The 23,620-nt window shown below is 38.8% G+C and overlaps 1 protein-coding gene across 5 annotated transcripts in view; it reads left to right on the forward strand.

The window, feature by feature from the left end:
- LOC142140620 (solute carrier organic anion transporter family member 2B1-like) overlaps positions 1-23,620 on the forward strand; it is a 110,735-nt gene that overhangs the window by 39,203 nt on the left and 47,912 nt on the right. For all 5 annotated transcript variants that reach the window (XM_075198328.1, XM_075198327.1, XM_075198326.1 and 2 more), the window contains 4 exons: positions 3,503-3,640; positions 6,716-6,878; positions 6,979-7,200; positions 18,648-18,746. In XM_075198328.1, coding sequence (XP_075054429.1) covers positions 3,503-3,640; positions 6,716-6,878; positions 6,979-7,200; positions 18,648-18,746 — 622 coding nt within the window. The remainder of the gene's footprint in view (positions 1-3,502; positions 3,641-6,715; positions 6,879-6,978; positions 7,201-18,647; positions 18,747-23,620) is intronic.

A 23,620-nucleotide genomic window follows, 5' to 3' on the forward strand; every position in this document is an offset into this window, starting at 1 on the left:
AGTGTAGAAGGAACAGACAGCGTGAAATGCTGAATCTCCAGAAAATCCTGTTTTGCAAGTTCATATTAAGTAACAGTTTGTGGAATGTAAACAGAAGTATTAATAGTCATGATTTTTATTTATATTTTTCCTTTTTCACACTAACATTGTTTATCATGCACAATTTGTAACCTTGTGCAATCTGTAACATTATAATACTTCTAGTTAATCCTTTGCAATATGGCTCTTTATTGTATTATATCCATTCATTTATTGAGTTATTTTTTATATAATCAATACTTTGCTTTTTCGTGTACTAACTGCAATTCTCTGCCATTGACCCTATTAGTGAAAAGGGGATAAAATAGGTTGAGTCAGCTCCTCACGTGAATAATGTCTGTTACTGATCAAAGGGGGATTTACACCCCACCCCTCACACTGGGAAATCAGCATTTTTCTGCCCCTGGGTCTCTTATGTACTGCGAGTGCTGAAGGCTTCAGGAATCATACATGAGAGCTGGAGGACAATGCACGGATACAGATGACAGCCAGATCCTGATTGGATGATCCCAGCGCACATCTTATCAGAGTCGCATCAGATCCATCCTCTCCTCCATTGCTCATATGTTATTACTACAGCTTTCCAGCAGAGGACCCAACTCATAGCAAGTATGGGACCCACCTGCAATGAGGAAACATAGCTGGTGATGTAGGTGATGAGCTTGGTTATATATCAGGTATGTTCCTGCTTATAGTGTGTTACAATCAGTGCTATGTGTATCATGGCCCACACTGTGCTAATCTGTATGTGACATAGACTGGTCCAGCACTTTATCTATTCATCGCCTACAATCCCACCTACACTACAGATGGGAACGACCCACAGGCTGGACCTCTTAGTATATGACTCTTATCTCTATATTCTACTGTAATATAATGTGATGGGGCCTTAGGTGTCTTTATCCACTTTGTACTTAGATCCCCTGCAGCGAGATAGAGGGTGTGACTGAGAGCTGCCGGTGCTGAACTGATGATTATAAAACATGTGCACATTATTCTAGTATTAGGTGATACAATTATAAAAAGAAACCTTTTACAAAATAAGTAGCTTATTTTTTTAGGACCACTCAGGTATTCTATTTCCCAAGGGCTAAAAAACATTTAATTTAAAAATCGATTTATTATTATTATTATTATTATTATTATTATTATTGTTGTTATTATTATTATTATTATTATTATTATTATTATTATTATTATTATTATTATTATTATCATTATTATTATTATTATTATTATTATTATTATTATTAGCTTTTATTTATAGGGCACCAAAAAATTTCCACAGCGCGTTACAGAGACAGACATAAGACCATACAGGGTAAAAACAGTACCGAACATTAAACAAATACCACCAGGACATCAAACACTCCAAACATAGCTTACATGGGGAAGTAGGAGCAGAAGAATAGATAGAGAAACAAGAGGGAAGAGGGCCCTGTTCATAAGAGCTTACATCCTAGAGGAAGGGCAAATATACAAGAGGTACAACGGGAGTTAGAGAAGGGGATCAAGCTCAAGATTGGGGAAGGAGAGAGAGGGTAAGATATTCCAATAAGGATAGAATATTAGGCTGATGGCTGGTAGTCTTTGAGAAAAAGATGAGTTTTGAGTGCCCGTTTGAAGGAGCCCAAATTAGGGGACAGTTGGATGGAGCAAGGGAGGTTGTTCCAATGAAGAGGGGCAGCATGGGAGAAGTCTTGGATTCTGGAGTGGGTCGAGGTGATCAGGGAGGAGCAGAGGCGACAGTCATTGGCTGACTGCAGGGAACAGGATGAAGTGTGATTGGAGAGGTGAATTACAACTAAAATATTTTTGCTATTATTATTTATATAAATATGCTTTCGATATGTACTCTACATACCATCCATTTTATAGTATTTCTTAGTTGCATACAGTTGTTCTGTGATAGCTACTGGCACTTTTTACATTAAAGCCTATTCCATGTGAATCATCACTATCACATGGCACTTACACCTGTCCTGTAGTGAGTGCAAATGATACAGCTTAAAACAAGCATACTTATGACAAACACAGCCAAATCTGTGTGGGCACGCCCTTACTGCACATGGCCGCCCCTTTCCTCTCCATTTCTGCCTCGCAAGTTGTAAACAGTCGTAAGTGTCATTTGTGTTCAGACATGACTTGTATGCAAATACATTCATTGGCATAAGGTCTGTATCTGAGCATGCACAGATCTATTTGATAATAATTAGAATTAAATAAAGTTCCGCGCTCAACTCTAAGTTGGCAAGAGTTGCACTATAATGGAATGCCTTCCTATACATACACAATCTAAAAATAATGCGCTCAATTGCCAACATTGATGATCTGATAGTGAACACTAAGTGGTAGGTTCAATATATCCCTATATATTTATCTCTATTTATGCATAATGCATATCATGTATTATGTAGTAATCGGATCTATTTGATGCAATATATGCTACACAAATTAACATACATCCGAACATGAATCAGTCCCATTGTTTGTGGTACTGTCAGGAGACCTAGTTGATTAAAATTTTAGATAGACTAATGGATTTGCAAAGTGCGAAAGGTAAAGACATCTTAAAAAACATTATTTTTTCTTTAATTTTGCCTTTTCATTAACCACTATGTGGGCAAAAATATATTTATTCTAATAGGCATTCGAAAGAAGTCCTTTCTCTCCCAAGAATACCAGTATGTAATTTATCTTGATAGAAAGCAAAATGATGAAACAGTTGTACCCCAATCTGTACAAAAAAATTATCAGGGGGAGCAATCCAGTAATGATGAAGTTATTAAGTTATCAAAAAAAAGCAAAAATTTTAAATGTATACGATACATAAGATAAGAAGCACCTACTGTATGTCATTAAGGCCTGTTGGCCTCATGTGGAGCTGGAAACAATTTCCACCTAAAATGCAGATGGAAACTGCATCCCAAAACAAGGCTCCTCTTATATGGACTGTTGAACTTGGAGCATCGATACTGATGGTCACCACTATGAGTTCATCATTTACACCAGTGATCGAGCACCGGCAAGTTTGCCATTCCTGGCAGGTGCATAAGGGTTTGAATCTCAGTCTACATAAATCACATTTGCTCCACACTTACACACCCCATTCTTCTCCCATTCTGCCTTTTCAATCATATGGGGCCATAAGGGCAGGATGCTTCTCAGTCTACATAAGGCTGCAAATGTAATTAGTGAAAAAAGCGTATTATGCATTCACAATGTAGTTTGCGTCAAATATTATAGGAGCCCCTGTGCATCATTAAGTTAATCTGAGTTGCCTAAAATAATCAAAATCTGAGAAATTACAAGCTATGCTGAATTACTACACTATTTGTAAAAATCTCTATATCTGTAGAATTGTCTAATGTTCTCTCCAGGTATGTCACAGTGGTGCTAAGAGAAGATGATATTAAGTGAATGAATGAAAATATTAATTGCGTGTTTTGTCTTTCTATACTAGGTATTTGTTGTATGCCACGGACTATTACAGCTGTCTCAGCTCCTCCTCTCAGGCTACCTCAAGAGCTCCATTTCAACCATTGAGAAGCGGTTTGGAATATCCAGCCAGACGTCTGGTATACTGGCTTCTTTCAATGAGGTAGAACTCTAGTTTAGCTACAGCCCTACATTTTATCATTCTCTGTAAATATATCAGTATGTAGTTTATACAAAATAATATACTAATATCATAAGTTATTATACTATTACTATTTTGAGCAGTGGACTCACTGGATTACAACTATTACATCTATTCACTTTATAGTAACTATATGCTTGTATTTGTCCAACAGAAGTAAGATACAACTATAAATACATAGATAAAAATAGCAGAAAGTACAAAGAAAAAACAATGTATTTAGGAAAAACTTGCAGTAGAGCATGTACAAGCCAATACAAAGAGTGGATTCCAGCAGCAGAAATATCTATTAAAACTTTTGAACAAAACTTGAATCATTCAGTCTCAGCACCTGTGTAGACAAGGGTAGCTTCCAAAATGATGGACTATAAGCAGAGAGGAGAATATTCAGAAAACGTTGATAGAGATCAAGAGCGAGAAAGGTGGTTGTCCAATGTCAGGGGTCAAACATGTGTAATCAGTCCAATGAATAAATTCAGGAATGCTTGTTGGAAACAAACCTCAATGAACTGTCGGTTTGCTACAGACCTGCCAGCACTTTATATAGTTGTTATTTGGTCACTAGTCTATGACATGCATGAGAATTTTGTATGGTAAATATTCGGCCATAAGCAGAAGTGCAGATACTTAACGCTTGAAGACATCATTGTTGTGTAGGAGGCTCCAGTGACCTGCTGTAAGGGTACTAGTACTCCAAGGGATAGATCTCAGTGGCTGGTGGTAGTGTAGAAACAGGAGAACATCAACATAGAGGGCATATCACAGTGGATGAAACTAAGACATGATTATCTTTAGTAGAAACTGTCTATAATAAAACTGGTGCCAGCAACCTAGCACCAGAAAGCAGAAATAACGCTCTTCATTAAGTGGGGTCCTGTGAGATATGAAGAGGTGTCCACTATTCAAATTTGAATGTAAACTACACTTGTAGTTAAGACATGAACTAAGTGTATAGGGAACTTGGTAATCAGGGCAGGGTAGAAACCATGATAGCAGAGCTGGACACAGTCTTTGTAAATGCTGGCAGTTGTGTCTCTAGATTCAGCATTCACAGAGTCAATGATATAGCTGCAATAAGAGAAAACAATAAAAGAACTCAGAATCATAGTCAAGAATAATCTAAGGGTCTCGTACATGAGATAACATAAAGAGAAATGGAGACAGGCACATAATAATGGTAACCTGGCAGTCAGTCCCCTGGGTTAATATAATGTCTGAAGCACACCTGATGGCAATGATGATGCCAACACCAGGAGTATTAGAAAGTCTTTGCACATAACAGTCAGATCAGAACATGCTGGCTAGTGTCAGACCCAGAAAGCCCACATCCTCAGCCTGGGAGCCAAGATGTCATTGTCCTATACTTCAAGGCAAGATGTTTGAAATTATTGATTTGGGGGAAAACCCTATTGTCTAAGTGCAACATTGACATTTATAGATATATTTGTTGGAATCCAATTGAAATTTGCGCCCAGGAACCTCCTTTCATTTCTTGTAAACCTTGAAGGGTAGAGACCTCACTCCATCTACCAATTGGTTCCTATTGTGGCAGCATTTCAATTGCTTAGGAAGCGTGGTTGACCCTCACCTCCCATATTATTATTATTATTATTATTATTGTTTATTTGTAAGGCGCCACATGGATTCCGCAGCGCTGTACACAGTACAAACAGTAGTGAACAATATTAGGGAACATAGGGAACAATATTCCCTATATAACCAGGTCTGCCTGGGGTTTTCACCAAAGTTGGTGCCCAGTGTGAAACCAGATTTTCACATAGGAAAGGGTGCATTGCAAAACATTGGGTCTGTGATAGGAAAGCAGCTGCACTATTTCATAGTAGTGATGAGAATTATATTGTGACCTAAGTGTGCACAGTGTAAAGCTTTTAGGACATAGCTCATGGAGAAGGTTTTACTGCAGGTAAGGCCTGTAGGAAAATCTGGAAGGATTATCAAATTATTACTGTACTGAGGTACCCATGGCTGTTCCCAAAATATACAGACTGAAGTAGAAAATTTGTGCTGTAAATAATGCCAGATGATCATCTAATCTAATCTGCTGGAAACCACATGCAAGAGATGTCACTCAGCATCAGGCTAAGCATGATAGTAGGACAGAGAACTGTTTAATCTTACACTGCACATGTTAATAGGGTGTGTTAGACATCCGGATCTCATATTATCTGAACATATTAGTAGTTATTAGACTGTTGGTTGTAAATTCATTGTAAAACTAAAAATGGCAACTTTACAAAATTCTTACATTTGTAGCAATCCATGGTTTTATTGTCCCAGATTACATATCCTTGCAGTTAAATTTTCTTCTTGACAAGGTAACGTTTTCAATCAATTAATGGTCTAAGGACGGAACTTACACATTTGACCTTTGCTACCTCAAAAATGGTGTTTTTAAATATTTGTTTGATTTAAAATAAGCTCTTGTTTTCCTTGAAGATAAGAAAGAAGATTGTAATGTGAAGTAAAGGAATTAATTATTTGTGTTATGCTGTAGACAATTGTGTTGAACATTGATCATAGTTTGAAGCACAAAATTAAAAAAAGTAACATCTAATGCAATTTGGAGAAATCTGAATATGTATATAGTATTGTGACGTTCTCCAAGCTTTGATTGGTCTTGAAAACTATTCTGATGCAAGGATACCTGTAAGAACACACAGCAAACGAAGACAGGCGCGTTGGTCTATCAAACATAATTGGGGGTCTCATTGTACTAATTAAATAGCAAATATTCAGGAAGCTGGAGATTACAATTTTGTTGTTCTCTTCCCTATAATTCATGTAACCCTCTCCATGGTTCTCCTGTCAGTCTTACTGAGTCCTGGTAATTATTACCCAATTCAATAGTTTGATGACTCATTCTCCATTCTACTGGACATGGTGTGAGGGATAACATTGTATCTGGATTTTTAAAAAGAAAGCAAAAAAGTCCATCTGGATCTATCTTCAAGTAAAGAAATTGTTTGTAGTTATATTCTCTCTAACAACAGTATTTCACATTACTTCTGCTTTCAGATCGGGAATACAGTGTTAATCGTCTTTGTCAGCTACTTTGGAAGTCGAGTTCACCGACCCCGATTCATTGGGTGCGGTGCTCTGATTGTCTGTACTGCTGGATTTATCATGTGTCTACCTCACTTTATTATGGGACAGTATGAATATGACAAATCGGTTGCCAGTAAGTGCCTGTTTTGAGGGACAGAGACTGGGACCCTCCCAGATTGTGCTGTACACTCTGATGTCACTGCTCTGGTCTCACTTACCTCTGACTCTTCCAGGTGTCTACAGCAATGCTACAGATATCTGTCAACCAACCCTTATAAGCCAAAGTGAGAGCAACAGCCAGTGTGTAACGAGAATGGGGAAAGAGAACAAGGACGTTCTGTCTATACTCTTCCTGGGTCAGATCCTGCTTGGCATTGGAGGTGTGCCCATTCAGCCATTCGGCATTTCTTACATTGATGATTTCGCCAGCAAAAAGAACTCTCCTCTCTATATAGGTAAGACAAGCTGAATGTAGTTGGAATTTGACATAATAACATAATTGTTTGATAAAAGATGGTACTTATACTTGATTAAGGTTTGTTAATTTAAATGAATCAAAAAATATCACAAATGTGATAAAAAAGTAAGTTACTTAGTTAATAACACTGACATCATCTGAATGTTCCACAGGTCATAATAGCCAGCTCATACATTCTGTTCTCTGCAAGAAGAAAAACATGTATATATCTCCCAACAAAGAAAAATAAGTCCCACACTCTTCCACTCAAGGCACACTCTTCATTCACCCAAACACACCCCAGTTCATGCCAAAAAATTACCTGTTGTGAATCATGCAGTTATAGGACCCGGTCAGTTATACCCCATTCATACTGCACCAAAAACCTGGGTTTTTGCAGAGGCACGCTGAAAAACCCGGGTCTTGGTGCAGTAGGAATAGTCCAACCACAAAATCCCGGGTCTAAAATCCCGGGACTTAGACCCGGGATTTTGCAAGGGGTAATTCCCGTGTTGGACCCCGCTCCCCTGCAGTATGAATGGTGCAACCCGTGTAATTCCTGGGTCTCACCATTCATACTGTAAAAAAAAAAATTTGGACTAGAAATTACGTCATTTTAGTACCCAGAGGTCCCCCTGACAGCCGGCAACGCACCGGAGACACCGCTGGCTGAAAATAAGTTAAGTAGACATTTGTTTTGTCTTTTTTAGTAATTAAAATCTTTTTTTTTCACTTTTTTTTTTCTAAAACCCGGGTCGGGCAGGTGCAGTATGAACCCGCCCGACCCGGGAATCTTCTTATCTATACTGCCCTGTGCCCCGGCAATATCCCTGGTTAACAACCCGGGATATTGCCGGGGCGGCAGTATGAAAGTGGTATTAGTTCGGAGCATCAACAGATCAACATTCTCATTTATACATATTTTAGTAGTAATTTCTCTTAGAAAGCAGGGCCATCCTGGGAAAAAAGGCACAATTTGTTTTACTTGACTTTAGACATTTTAGTCCACTGGAACTAATTTCACAACTGAGTTTGTTATTTTAATTTTAGAAGCAATTCAGAAAACATTTTGGACTTTGTAAACTATTCATTTTGTGCAGTTTGTGGCTTTGCTGTTATAATTTTCTCTTCTGACGTTTCCTGGTCTATGTTATAGGAAGGGGCTATAATGATTATTTTTTTAAACTTGTGTCTTATAAATAATATAATAGCAAACATTGTTAGTAATTTGGACTGTAAGGTGCAATCTATCCATAATGTTTCACTTCTCAGAATTATTCGGACATATTCATATAAAATCCAAATATTCCAAATTGTTTTCTGATCTCCTCCTCTCTCATTATGGTCACACTTCCAATCAGGCCCTGACTGGCAACTTTGGCTTTTGCCAGAAGGGACTATGTACTTGAATCTGCTATTGGGCTACCAAATGTTGGTTGAAGTGGGCGGCTTAGCCTTAGTTAGGTCAGGTCACTGGTGCATTGAATAAAAACTACTAGGACTACAGTTGTGACACTTCCATAGAGCTGTGGAACCCTCTGTGAGGTTATAGCTGATTAGTTTTCTTCTTACTTTGGTCGCATGTAAAAATAGGGGTTCTATATTCCAGGACTGCTATTTAGTCCCAGTCCAGCCTTCCCTGCAAGGACCACACCTGTCCTCTGAAGCTCCTGCAGAACCGCTCAGTGTCTTGTGACAGCACCTTTCTCTTTTCACAGAGGTCTGAGTCCAATCTTGTCAATGTTACCCTCTCTCCAATATCAACTCTGCCAATTACCAAATCTTGAACCTTTATTTGGGCACAACTCTGTGTCACTACTCCAAACTACACCTTATTTTGCTTTCCCCTTTCTCTCTCTAGACTATAAGCTCTAAGAATGGTCATTCCTACTGTTTATATTGCTGTGCATGTGCTGTGTGTGTGTGTCAACCCATGTTGTTGTACAAACTGAACATAATTAATAAATGATCTCAATAATTAACATATTAGTGAGAAACCAATGGATCTATTTTTCAAATATAATGCTTATCCTATCAATAAACATATTCTATTTACACTCTCTTATAGACCCCACTTCAGTGTCACAAACCTGACGCTACCAATTTTGTACGAGATTTTCACGTACTCTGTTCTGTTTGCAAAATGTTGGTGCACAAAGGACTAACTACATTTGGGACTTTGAAAATGACAGGAGCCTTAGGACAGATAAGTGATACGTTATACAATCTGCTAGACAGAGTATCTATAAACCACATAATAGTCATTATAATTGCAAAATAAACCCTTAATGGAGTTTTTCTGTCAGTCAATGTTTGGTATTTTTATTCATGGAGAACAAAATTGGTTGAATTTTTTTGGGTTCAACTAATTTTGTTATCAAATGTACATGAAAAAAAATATATTCTTTGAAATACTGTATCCACAATTACATTTTACATTTTACAAAATGGATTCAACTAAAGAAATATTAAAAAAAAAAAATAGCATTTTTAGGCAGAACTTGTCACCCCATGAATAGCCAACCTCTTCTCAGCTTTACTCTCATCACTGAGCCTGGGACATTTGCTTCTAAGATTTGTTGATAGTTAATTGAATCCGCTCTTCTGTTTACCTGGACAATATTTCCTTCGCTGCCGGCTGCCACACAACCGCTTAATAGATCCTAACATGTTAAATGGTTATCCGGACATTGTTTTCAAATGCTTCACCTGTTTTTATCAATGTTAGTCTGTATGTTGGATCATCTAATAACATGGTGTGAACTGTATCAATACCACTCATGGTGAATGGATGTGAAAACACTTTTAAAACAAATCATCACCAACACTTTGGAGTCATCTGTAGACATGACCTCTCTCAAATCTTGAATCAATGATGGGGCACCTTTAAGGTCACTATCTAGTAACTCACAGATCATTTACTGTTTCTCTTGGCACCTTTAGTGTATGATTACTAAGGATGAGCGGGCTCGGATTCCGCTAATCCGAGCCCACCCGAACAGTGCGTATCCGACGGGATCTGAGCACTGTTCGGGTACTTCTGCCCGGGAAAAAAATCCGAAGCGAGGCTATGACATCCAAGTCTCGCGTCGGATCTCACGAGACTCGGATGTCATAAATTCGGCGCCTGCGGCCGCCATCTTCATTTGGGCTGTGATCAGGGAAGAGGGAGGTTGTAGGGTAGTGGTGCTCCTGCTCCTGTGTGATCAGTCCAGTGGGGCTTTATTCTTTTGTCCTGTGCTCTGTCCTGCTGAGTCCAGTGGTGCTTTTGTCCTGTGCTCTGTCCTGCTGAGTCCAGTGGTGCTTTTTTTGTCCTGTGCACTGTCCTGCTGAGTCCAGTGGTGCTTTGGTCAGTGTCTGTCCTGCTGAGTCCAGTGGTGCTTTTGTCCTGTGCTTTGTTCTGATAAGTCCATAGTAATTTTATAATTATTAACAAATCATAAAAAAAAAATAAAAAAAAAAATTATATAAAAAAAAAATAAAAAATATTTAAAAAGTATATAAAAAAATCGATAGCAATATGTTCTTGCAGTCCAGAAATATTAGTACTGCAATACCTACGTTCACTGTTCTTGCAGTCCAGAAATATTAGTACTGCAATACCTACGTTCACTGTTCTTGCAGTCCAGAAATATTAGTACTGCTATATTTACCTACATTCACTGTTCTTCTAGTCCAGAAATATTAGTACTGCTAAATTAAAATACGTTCACTGTTCTTGCAGTCCAGAAATATTAGTACTGCTATATTTACCAACGTTCACTGTTTCTGCAGTCCCAAAAAGATAGGTACTGCAATCTATATTACTACGTTCACTGTTTCCGCAGTCTCAAAGTGTGTGTGGTTTAGGGGTACGCTCTCTTGTGCTGCATATAATGGAGTACAAAAATTTGGAGGATAAAGTAGGGAAAGATCAAGACCCACTTCCTCCTAATGCTGAAGCTGCTGCCACTAGTCATGACATAGACGATGAAATGCCATCAACGTCATCTGCCAAGGGCGATGCCCAATCTCCTAGTAGAGGGCATGTAAAATCCAAAAAGCCAAAGTTCACTACAATTAGTATAAAAAGAAAATTCAAATCATCTGAGGAGAAACGTAAACTTGCCAATATGCCATTTACGACACGGAGTGGCAAGGAACGGCTTAGGCCCTGGCCCGTGTTCATGACTAGTGGTTCAGCTTCACCCAAGGATATAAGTCCTCCTCCCCCCCCCCTCTAAAAAATGTAAGAGACTTAAGCTGTCATCAACAACACAGCAAACAACTCTGCCTTCTAAAGAGATGGCATCACAAATACCCAAGGCGAGACCAAGGGTGTTGGTGGTTGTGAAGCCTCACCTTCCCATCACTGTATGGGAAGAGGTGGCTCCTTCCACCATTTGCAGCACGCCCTCTGCATATGCTGGAAGGATCACCCACAGTCCAGTTATAGATTTGGCTAATGAAGGTGTGAATGTTGTACACCGGGAGGAGGATATTGATGTAGCTGGCGCTGAGGAGGAATTTGACGAGGAGGATACTGATGTGATTATCTTAAATGAGGCACCAGGGGGGGAAACAGTTGTTGTCCATGGGATAAAAAAGCCCATCGTCATGCCTGGTCAGAAGACCAAAAAATGCACCTCTTCGGTCTGGAGTTACCGAAATGAATGTTATTGATGTTAATAATAGTGTAGGAGTGAAAAAAAAACAAAAATATGGATTTTAGCACTTTTTATGTTTTGTTTAAAAAAATCAAAACCCAAAACCCAAAATCAGAACCAAAACCTTTCGTGGGGTGTTTTGGCAAAACAAATCAGAACCCAAAACCTTAAGCTAATCAGAACCCAAAACCCAAAACACCAAAAGTGGCCGGTGCACACCCCTAATGATTACTATGTTCTGGATGCACCAACCGATGGTAACTTATTTCTATAGGATATTATTACAAATTAGTTGTCGGGGATGGGAGGACCTGGTGAGATTTCTTTTTTGTAAGATGTATTTTGGGTAGTATGTACACAAAGAAATTTTGTTTTAAAAATGTAGCAATAGTTTCAGTTATATAATAACTTTGAACATTGTATTTAATAATCTGTTTAATATAATTTTTAAATTCTATAATAGAATCTTTCTTCAGTTCCCTATAGGTGTTATGAACGTTTAAATGTCCCAAAAATGCCACCTAAAATCACTGTAATCTGGTTATTGCTGGCGGGATGATAAGTTTGTAGGACAAAATAAATAATAGTTCTAAACGTATTCTTACTGTTATCCTGTAAAATATTCCTTTAATTTAATTTAAATTGTCCACCCAATTTATAGAGGTCAAAGTACTATGTTTGGTTCTACATAAAATAGTTGTACAGCTGATCACATTTAAGAGATCCTTTGACGCACATATTGTGCACTTAATCTGTGAGTCTATCAGAGGTAAAATATTGTATGATGAATGAATAACAGTAGAAGCCGGAACAGTCACACCTAGCTTCCAATTACTAGAATACTAGTTAAAGCATCCAGGTAGAGTTTTCTTCTATGGAAATGTTCTGTGGATCAGAGGGATTGTCTTGAGGGCCATGGGGAATGTCTTGTGGGCCAGAGGGAATGTCTTGTGGGCCATGGGGAATATCTTGTGGGACAAGGGGAATGTCTTGTGGGCCAGAGAGAATGTCTTGTGGGCCATGGGGAATATCTTGTGGGACAAGGGGAATGTCTTGTGGGCCAGAGAGAATGTCTTGTGGGCCATGGGGAATATCTTGTGGGACAAGGGGAATGTCTTGTGGACCAGAGGGAATATGTTGTGGACCAGAGGGAATGTCTCGGGGGCCATGCAGAATGCCTTGTGGACCAGAGAGAATGTCTTGTGGGCCATGGGGAATGTCTTGTGGGCCATGGGGATTGTCTTGTGGGCAAGATGGAATGTCTTGTAGACCATGGGAAATGTCTTGTGGGCCATGCTGAATGTCATGTGGCAGGTGAGGCAGATTGTTTTACTTATACTTTAAGTATTTTTCTTGTCATTTGCTGAGGTCTTGACCTATTTTAAGTATTGGATGTATTGAAAGCAAGAATATACTGTATATCTGGCATACTGTCACTGTAACAGTTTTATTCTTTATAATTCAAAGTGTCCTGTATGCCACACCTCTCTTGCATAGGGTCAGGTGAGGTCCCAGGGAATCTGCAGTTAAGTTGGCAGACAGAGTTAAATATTTGCATAGCAAGACTCCTAGGATGAACCCCCACAGATGGTTTAATGAGGTAATTAGATGAAAGGAGCGGTTTATAGTATTTAAACCTGTACTGAGTTGCTATGTATGTGACTGATGATGAGCAAGTTGGCCAGTGGTTAGTGAGTATGTGTTAGACTAGCATTAGATCACAAGGAGTTGCAGGCAAGGTGATTCTGATTACTGGTGTCATCCTGACGAGAGTTTGCTGTTTATTGTGAAGAAATAAAGCAGCCTTAATTTCAAGCAAGAAGCTGTTTGTGATGTCTATGGGGTGTTAGCGTCACAAGGGGTGTCAGAAGTTTTACAAAGGTAACATTTTATTCATCATAATAACCTTGCCTTTTTTTGCTTTTCAGTGTCTGCAGTTGTAAACTCACCTCTGTCCGATCTGTCAGAACACAAATATTTTCTCTTATGTCATTGTTTGCTCTTTTGTAAACCTACCATTGAAAAAAAATGACATACTGTTTTTTCCCCCAAAAGGAAATAACAAGATAACTAACCACAATATGAGGATTATTGATAAAGAAAGGTGACATTCCTCCTCTCATCACTTTACAGTCACCGAGCGCTCAAGCAGATCACACAGTTGTCACACAATATAGACTGACTGAGCCAGATTAATGTACAAAGGAGGGACACTGAGTGTGCAGTGCTGCAAGTAGTGGCGTAGATAGCGAGACATGTCCTGTGTATTTACTGATCTTTACTTTACCATTATTGTATTGAATTGCATTTGCCATTGTACTGCTCTATCATAACATAAATAGCTCTCTGTGTATGTCCCTCTTCCCCTTCACAACACCTTTACTTAACTTAACTTTAACTTATCTAAAATAAAGACTCGGAGACCTATATAAGTTGGCTAAAAATGGAGGTCACAGTTTATTAACTTAAATTACCTTTTGGTGGTGGAGAAAGAGCTCTGCGGGACAGTTACCAAGCTGATGACAACAAGCAAATGTGGAAAGATTGGCGAAACCGCCCTGCATCCACTAACAGCAGATCTCATCCATAAAATATCTGGCATGCGCTAACATGGCGTCAGAGTGACTATACCCCCTCTAAACTCACACTTGCCCCCCGTCACCGAGCCAAACAAGGGTCCCCCCTGACCGAAGGACCAAAGAGTTACTGCTGCCTCTAAGGGGACAGTGACCTGCGGACAAACAACACTAGCGATAAGATAATCATAATATTATTAATAATAATAATAATAACAGATTATTTTTATGGACTAGGTAATATGTAGTTATTTATCTAGACCATTTTAACCACTTGATTCTAGAATATTACAAGTTATATTAGTGTAATTATTTGTCTGTTTTTCACAGCAGTCACTGGTTTCATAACTTGTACAACTGTCTGAACACTGCGTATAATATTATTTTACATTAGAGTCAGATCATAATATATTAACATAAGAAAGGAAGAGATGATTGTGTTCAAGCTGTTGTTATTCAAATTAAGTCTCTCCATGGAAGGAAAGTGATATACATTGCAGGACTGAGATTCCCTAACATGTAGGATCAAATATTCTCCATAAATTAAAATTTTTTGAGTATCGTTTATAATGAATGAAATCCCCAGATAACGAGACATGTTGTGCAGAATTACAATCAGTGTTGAGTCTCCCATCGTTAGATCAAATCCAGATGTCTGGGGAAATGAAGTTCTTTAACTAAGATCATTTTAAGGGTATATTGTATGTTACATCAACATGTAATACAAGAATATATTAAAGCACAACATGTCAGATTATGGGCACATTTTGACTTATTATGTATCAAAGAAAAATGTTTTGCACAAAATTGTCCAAAAATATGCTTCATCTTACTGTGATATAGAGACTGCGTGGAAAAGAAAGAGATGTATTTAAAAAAGAGACACAGAGAAAAGGTGTTAAATTATAAATCCACCAATGACCAATAACTAAACTGTTTATACTAAACTAAATCTGTCCAGTGTGTGGTGTGAAACAGAACGATATCTGACATTCCCACAGGTCAGTCATACTTCTCCATCTTGCATTCCTCTGAAGATTCGAGATCATGGTTCATCACAGAGACATGGCATGCTTTATGATTTGAGCTTTTTATCAGATCATTAAACTGTAGCTAAAACTTTGAAGGGCAAACAAAATATTAAACTTTGTTTGAATTTGGAATTTTCTTGTCCATTATAGCAAATCCATTTTTTTATCCAGCAGTGAGAGTTGAATTAATTTTGAGTATTTTAATATTTGGTTGCTGTACAGATTCATTGCTGTTACAGAACTGGACCTGGATTAAATTGATGATGAACTTAGACATTCCAGTCAATAAAAATATTAAGTTATATTTGGAAATCAACAAGTGAATAACATTGGCACTGATTCACATGTGGTCTCTAAGGGGATTTTCCATGAAACAAAAGTAATCAATAAATAAGTTCATAGTTTTTAGTTTATAAAAACACTTGATAGTTAGATTACATTTTACATAATACTTCCAGTGTGTTCTCTGATGACACATATAAGAGTAGACCATAATAACAAATTGCTTTATCTATAAAAACAACATTCCCAAATCTGAACAGTATGTGCAGACAGAGTGGAATTTATTACAGAGAAAGGCACAAAATGATTTTCTGGAACTAACTGAAGCCTCTCACGCTAGTTATATCTGTGTGATTTTTTTTAATACTGTGATGCAGATTTCCCACTTAATCTTCAGTGCAACATTTGTTGCAATAAAATCTACTCCATCTGTTATAATCTAAAATACACATTGTTCTGATATGAAAACTCATGTTTTCCTTTGCTAAATTCTTTCATACAGTGTTCTTTAGCAGGTAATGTACAGGAATCCTCTAATAACTGGCGAAGCGAGCCAAGCAGTTGTTACTGGGCTCATTACTGAGGGGTCCAGCGATGTCTCTCCATCCGCTCTGTTATTCTGAGCATACTGATGGCTTACTGACACTGTTGGTTATACCTCTGATGTTACTAAAGGTGTCAGCGGTGTTAATGTGGATGTTAAACCACAACACTTTTGTAACTTAAACAGGTTGTTGTTTAATGAAGATGATAAGAACAGATGAATAAATTCAGCTACTCGCAGTTGGTAACTTGTAGTACAGCAGCATTCAAAAGTAGCAACAGGCAATGCAGGTTATACAGTAGTATACTTATACAGATAGAATACAGATGTAGGCAGGTTAGTAACATGTACGTCTGTGAAGGAACTTATTGTGGGCAGACTCCTCCCTTATGTATATAAGTAGCGGAGAGCCCCCGGTCACCTACTCAATATGCGTTTGGGGGACATATATATATTTATTGTTATGTGCGTAATGTCACTAACCAATAACGATTGTCGAACCTCGATTTGTGTTTCCAACGCACAAAGATTTATTCGCAATAAGTAGAATAATATGCTCAAGCGAATTAATAATAAATACAGCCGTTACTTATCGCAGGTGCTCTGGATCCAGTGCAGTCATTCAATCCTGAAGTCTGGGGACAAGATGTCTGAACACTGGATGAGAAGCTGCTGCTTATATACACACAGAAATACAGTAATACAATGAAGGTGGTATAGCTTGCATCTATTGGTCCAGGTCTCAGGAAGGTCCAAGGGGTTGTCAATCATTGGCTAGTTCATCCTAAGGAATCCAAAGGAGGGGGTCATCTCTCCAGGGGGTATGCTCGGCTCTTTCCGCCAAGATTCCTTAGTCTTAAGTAGTTCATAATTCCCTATCATTCATAACTTGCGTATGCACTCTGCGATTCCTTCACAGAGTGAACCAAACAGTAAGAAATGTAAAGAGATTTATTATGATACCACATATGATATGATTCCTTCAACCTGTTCCTTATATTTTACTAATATGCATGTAACTTTAATATAATACATAACTACTACTATTTTTCGACATAACTGACTATGTACCATTAATGTGTACTATTTTATTAATATGTGTGTTTGTGCGAATGTATGGTAAAAGACCAATTATTGTTGCTGCCACGTGTAGTGGATGCGTACGCCCTTTTACGCCGTAGCGTGCCCTTGTACGTCTTAGCATACCGTACGCATCTTTTCAGACAAAGACAACCAAGTTTGCTCGACTTTAATTGAAATGACTTTATCCAATTTGCTGACTTCAACATTATATATATATACATACAGAGCGTAGCGAATAGTACTGCGTCCGTTATTTTTATTGGTCAGATATGAGGTGCCCCCACTTCCTGTTTCCTCACTAGACCTTAGCAAAGCAGCGGGGAGACAGAGTGAAAGCGCTCTTATATACTAACAGTCACATGTGGGGAGGAGTCTGTTTTGTCTTTTTGTTCCTCTGTGATGGAACCGATAGCCCAAATAGGCCTTTATTGTGCACAAAGTACCTAAGTCATAAGATAAACATAGGCGCTTGGGAAGGGTGGTAGATACAATTCTCTGCCCCCCCCCCCAAAAAAAAAAGCAACAACTTTGATATAAGTGAGGTTTGCTGACTGATAGTTACAGCCCTGCTCTTATGAATATAAATAAGCCTCCCCATGATCAAATCTGTACAGTAAATTGAATTTACTAGAGTGTTAAATCACTGGCCCACAAATCAATTTGTTTTGGGTTTCATTTAGAGAAAAAAATTAGTAGTTGTCAGTGAATGTTTCTAAGTCATTACAATAATATTATGAGTTAGTAGTTATAAAAGTAACCTGCAGCTTTGTTTTACTCCCAGTCCCAGATCATGAGGACACATATAATACTGTCTTTCATGCCAATATCACTGGGAATACAATATTGTGCATAATGAGGTTTCCTAAAGGATAATTTTGGTGATGATAAGTAACTCTGGATCTTACATGGTGGAACTATCGTGTGTTCTGGTGTCATCAGGACAATCCTGTTATTCTCACTGTAAATCTTTCTGCTTCTGATCTTTAGTTTCATCAAACAGATTTTGTTATTTTTCTTCAGCATTTTAGAAGATGAAAGCAGACATCTGATTGGACAACAGCACATTGTGCGCATGGCAACACTTTTACATAAGCCCCTAATGGGAGCAGAATAATATAAATGTGTTGCTGCATTTTCACCCAAAATAAAGGAATGTCTTTAAATTATAGATGAGCAGATTGTATCTCATAGGTATAACCTTGTCCGACACATACTCCGTACTGATAGAACTAATTAGAGAACCATAAGGTTTTTACGAAAATATAAATGTTTTTATATTGCAGGCATTCTGTTCGCGGTGACCGTGATGGGCCCCGGAGTCGCCTTCATCCTTGGATCCGCCATGTTACGCTATTATGTTGACATTGACAAGATCCCAGCCAGTGAGTGTAAATGCTGAACAATATTAGGCTGAGGTTTGATATAAAATACACAAAGCTTCTCACCCAACTATAAAATCATATTCCAAAAATAAAGCCGACCTGACAAGGTGCTGTGATGTGATGTGAGGCCAGGAGCGGCTCTGCTGCCTTCTGCTTCCTCGTACAACATCTATTATCATCCCCGCAGCGTATGTTACCGTCTGCACGACCTTTACTCTGCAATGTGGTAATAAAAGCTTCTTCCACAGCAGCTCAGATGTGTTCAGGTCAAATTAAAACCACTATACAGCTTATACCTCGTTGTCCAACTATAAATGGATTATTACTAATACTTTGGGCATAGTTTAAAGTTAGTGCATCGATTAGATATAAGAATAGACTGAATAGATGTTATTGGAGAGCTGGGAACACTCGGCCAGGGAGAAAAGTAAGTGATCTATGGTACAGCGCAGCTATTCCACAGTTATATTAACATAATAGTTTTCTTATACTCAGTTGATTGAGGATAATTACTGCTGGTCTTGTGTAAACAATGATATAGATTTGCGTTTGGGGTTGTATTTGTTGCCTATAGTGACATGATAACTGGCACTATGATACCGAGCGGGATATACGCCCGTTGGAATCACATATCTATCATATAATCTAGGGATGTGCACCGGCGACTTTTGAGGTCTCGTGTTTTGTGTTTTGGATCCGGATTTTCATTATTTTTGGGGTTCGGATTTGTCTCGCAAAACACTTGACGAAAGGTCTCGGTTCGGATTTAAGGTTTTGGATTCGGATTTTTTTGGAAAAAAACATAAAAAGTTTAAAAATCAAGTTTTTGGGCTTATTTTCACTCCTAGGCTATTATTAACCTCAATAACATTCAATAACAAGCATTTCCACTAATTTACAGTGTATTCTGAACACCTCAAAATATAGTTATTAGTCCAAAACGTTGCAACGAGGTATCTTTCTAGACTGCGTAGAGGAGTGGGTCACCACAATATATATTAAAAACCCTGAACTTGTATGATTCGCACCAATAAATGAACCTGGACTGCGTAGAGGAGTGGGTCACCACAATATATATAACAAGAAAACCATCAACTTGTATGATTCGCACCAATAAATGTACCTGGACTGCGTAGAGGAGTGGGTCACCACAATATATATTAAAAACCCTGAACTTGTATGATTCGCACCAATAAATGTACCTGGACTGCGTAGAGGAGTGGGTCACCACAATATATATAACAAGAAAACCATCAACTTGTATGATTCGCACCAATAAATGTACCTGGAGTGCGTAGAGGAGTGGGTCACCACAATATATATTAAAAACCCTGAACTTGTATGATTCACACCAATAAATGTACCTGGACTGCGTAGAGGAGTGGGTCACCACAATATATATAACAAGAAAACCATCAACTTGTATGATTCGCACCAATAAATGTACCTGGACTGCGTAGAGGAGTGGGTCACCACAATATATATAACAAGAAAACCATCAACTTGTATGATTCGCACCAATAAATGTACCTGGACTGCGTAGAGGAGTGGGTCACCACAATATATATTAAAAACCCTGAACTTGTATGATTCGCACCAATAAATGTACCTGGACTGCGTAGAGGAGTGGGTCACCACAATATATATAACAAGAAAACCATCAACTTGTATGATTTGCACCAATAAATGTACCTGGACTGCGTAGAGGAGTGGGTCACCACAATATATATTAAAAACCCTGAACTTGTATGATTCGCACCAATAAATGTACATGGACTGCGTAGAGGAGTGGGTCACCACAATATATATAACAAGAAAACCATCAACTTGTATGATTCGCACCAATAAATGTACCTGGACTGCGTAGAGGAGTGGGTCACCACAATATATATTAAAAACCCTGAACTTGTATGATTCGCACCAATAAATGTACCTGGACTGCGTAGAGGAGTGGGTCACCACAATATATATAACAAGAAAACCATCAACTTGTATGATTCGCACCAATAAATGTACCTGGACTGCGTAGAGGAGTGGGTCACCACAATATTATTAAAAAACCCTACATAGGTCTGAATTCCACCCAAAAAGTTTATGGACTGCGTAGTGTAGTGTTCCCCACAATATTATTTAAAATTTTTGCAGCAACAGTCAACGTTGTTTAATATCTGATACACCTCTATCTGGACTGCATAGTGGAGTGGCCCCGGTACCCAATTTGGTACCGGTGCCACAATACCTCCTCCAAACATGGTACAGACCATTCGTCATTGAGATCCCATCAAGTATGTTAAAGACAGACAGGGTCGAAGTGTTATTGGTTGACTTTGTAAACCAAAAAACTGTCCCTGTTGCACATAGTCGTGCAATGAAGACTGACTTTTTCATTTAAAGGCACCATCTTTCAAGTGTAGTGTTTGTAAGTCTAAGTCATATTATACTTTTGGTAAAATTGGTTTATTTTGTTCCTCTTTATGGTAACTACTAATAGAATTAAAGTATTAAATAGACGCGGCAGTTCCTCTTTATGGGAATTAGTAATAGAATTAAAGTATTAAATAGAATTAAAGTATTAAATAGAGTGGTATAGAGTTGTAGTGTGGTATAGATAGAGTGGTCCCCACAATATAATAATAAAACCCTCAACTGGTCTGAATTCCACCAAACAAGTATCTGGACTGCGTAGTGGGGTGGCCCCGGTATCCAATTTGATACCGGGGCCACAATAAAATAAATACACCCTCAACTGGTCTGAATTCCACCAAACAAGTATCTGGACTGCGTAGTGGGGTGGCCCCGGTACCCAATTTGATACCGGGGCCACAATAAAATAAATACACCCTCAACTGGTCTGAATTCCACCAAACAAGTATCTGGACTGCGTAGTGGGGTGGCCCCGGTACCCAATTTGATACCGGGGCCACAATACCTCCTCCAATTTCCAAGTGTAGTGTTTATAACATCTTAACACTACACTAATTCTAGCACGTCAAAACCTCTTGTTTTAAATAATGACAGGGCATTTAACTTTTGATTTAATTTATTGAATTTGTTGGCATTTTCTTTTACTTTTTGAACATGGCAAACGACTGTTGAATGGTCACATAATGCCCAAAAAAAAGTTGCAAGATGGAATTGTCCTTGGGCCCTCCCACCCACCCTTATGTTGTTGAAATAGGACATGCTCACTTTAACAAACCAATCATTTCAGCGACAGGGCCTACCAAACAACTGTGGCTGAAATGATTGGTTTGTTTGGGCCCCCACACCAATAAAACAATTCATCTCTCCCTGTACAAACTAAACAGGCTCTACTGAGGAAAGATGTCGTCCTCATCCTCAACCTCTGATTCCTCTCTCCCTACAGTGTGTACTTCCTCCTCCTCACATATTATCAATTCGTCCCCGCTGGACTCCACAACCACAGTCCCTCTGTACTGTCTGGAGGGCAGTGCTGTACTTCATTGAGGAATTGATTATTCATTTTTATAAACATCATTTTTTCTACGTTGTGAGGAAGCAACCTTCTTCGCCGCTCACTGACCAGGTTCCCCGCTGCATTAAAAACTCTTTCCGAGTACACACTGGAGGGGGGACAACTCAGTTAAAAAATAGAGCCAGTTTGTACAGGGGCTTCCAAACTGCCTTTTGGAGTTCTACCACGTCACTACCTCTAGTTAATTTAGATTGCAAGGCTTGTAAATATAAATACTTTGAAGATAAAAAAAGCAGGCTGCACAGACTGTTGAGCTAGAAAGTGAAATTAAATGGACCACGTTACTTTGGTGGCTATCTATGCCCCCTCCCCCCCCCCCCCCCCCGCCCTACACTTGTAGTTGAATATAAATAAAGCAGCCTGCATAGACTGTAGAACTAGAAATTCAAATATACAAAGAAATGGACAAAGGCAGTTTGGTATCTGTCTGCATCAGATCCCCTCTCCACTAGGAGTAAAACAGGAAACTTTTCAGTCGTTATATAATCTAGAATATAAATAGAAATTGAGAAAGGCAATTTGGTATCTGTCTGCATCATAATCATCAACATCCTCCTCAGCGCCAGCTACATCAATATCCTCCTCCCAGTGTACAACATTCACACCTTCATTAGCCAAATCTGTAACTGGACTGTGGGTGATCCTTCCAGCATATGCAGAGGGCATGCTGCAAATGCTGGATGGAGTCACCTCTTCCCGTACAGTGATGGGAAGGTCAGGGTTCACAACCAACAACACCCTTTGACTCGCCTTGGGGATTTGTGATGTCATCTGTTTAGAAGGCAGAGTTCTTTGCTGTTTTGTTGTTGTTGCTGACAGCATAACTCTCTTAAATTTTTTGTAGGGGGGGGAGGTGGGCTTAGATCCTTGGGTGAAGCTGGACCACTAGTCATGAACACGGGCCAGGGCCTAAGCCGTTCCTTGCCACTACGTGTCGTAAATGGCATATTGCCAACTTTACGTTTCTCCTCAGATGATTTTAAGTTTCTCTTTTTGCTATTTTTTGAGAACTTGGGCTTTTTGGATTTTACATGCCCTGTACTAGGAGATTGGGCATCGGGCTTGCCAGACGACGTTGATGGCATTTCATCGTCTATGTCATGACTAGTGGCAGCAGCTTCAGCATTAGGAGGAAGTGGGTCTTGATCTTTCCCTACTTTATCCTCCAAATTTTGATTTTCCATTATATGTAGCACAAGAGAGCGTACCCCTAAGTCACACACACTCGGCAAAGCCTTTAAAAATTATATGCGGCACAGGAGAGTAGCACTGGACTTATACTGCTGAATCAGTGAACTTTGTAATAGCAGTACCACTGGACTTTTACTGCTGAATGTGTGAACTTGGTAATATTGCAGTACCAATGGGCTTATATACT

Source organism: Mixophyes fleayi, chromosome 2 (assembly GCF_038048845.1).
Source record: "Mixophyes fleayi isolate aMixFle1 chromosome 2, aMixFle1.hap1, whole genome shotgun sequence".
NCBI lineage: Eukaryota > Metazoa > Chordata > Amphibia > Anura > Limnodynastidae > Mixophyes > Mixophyes fleayi.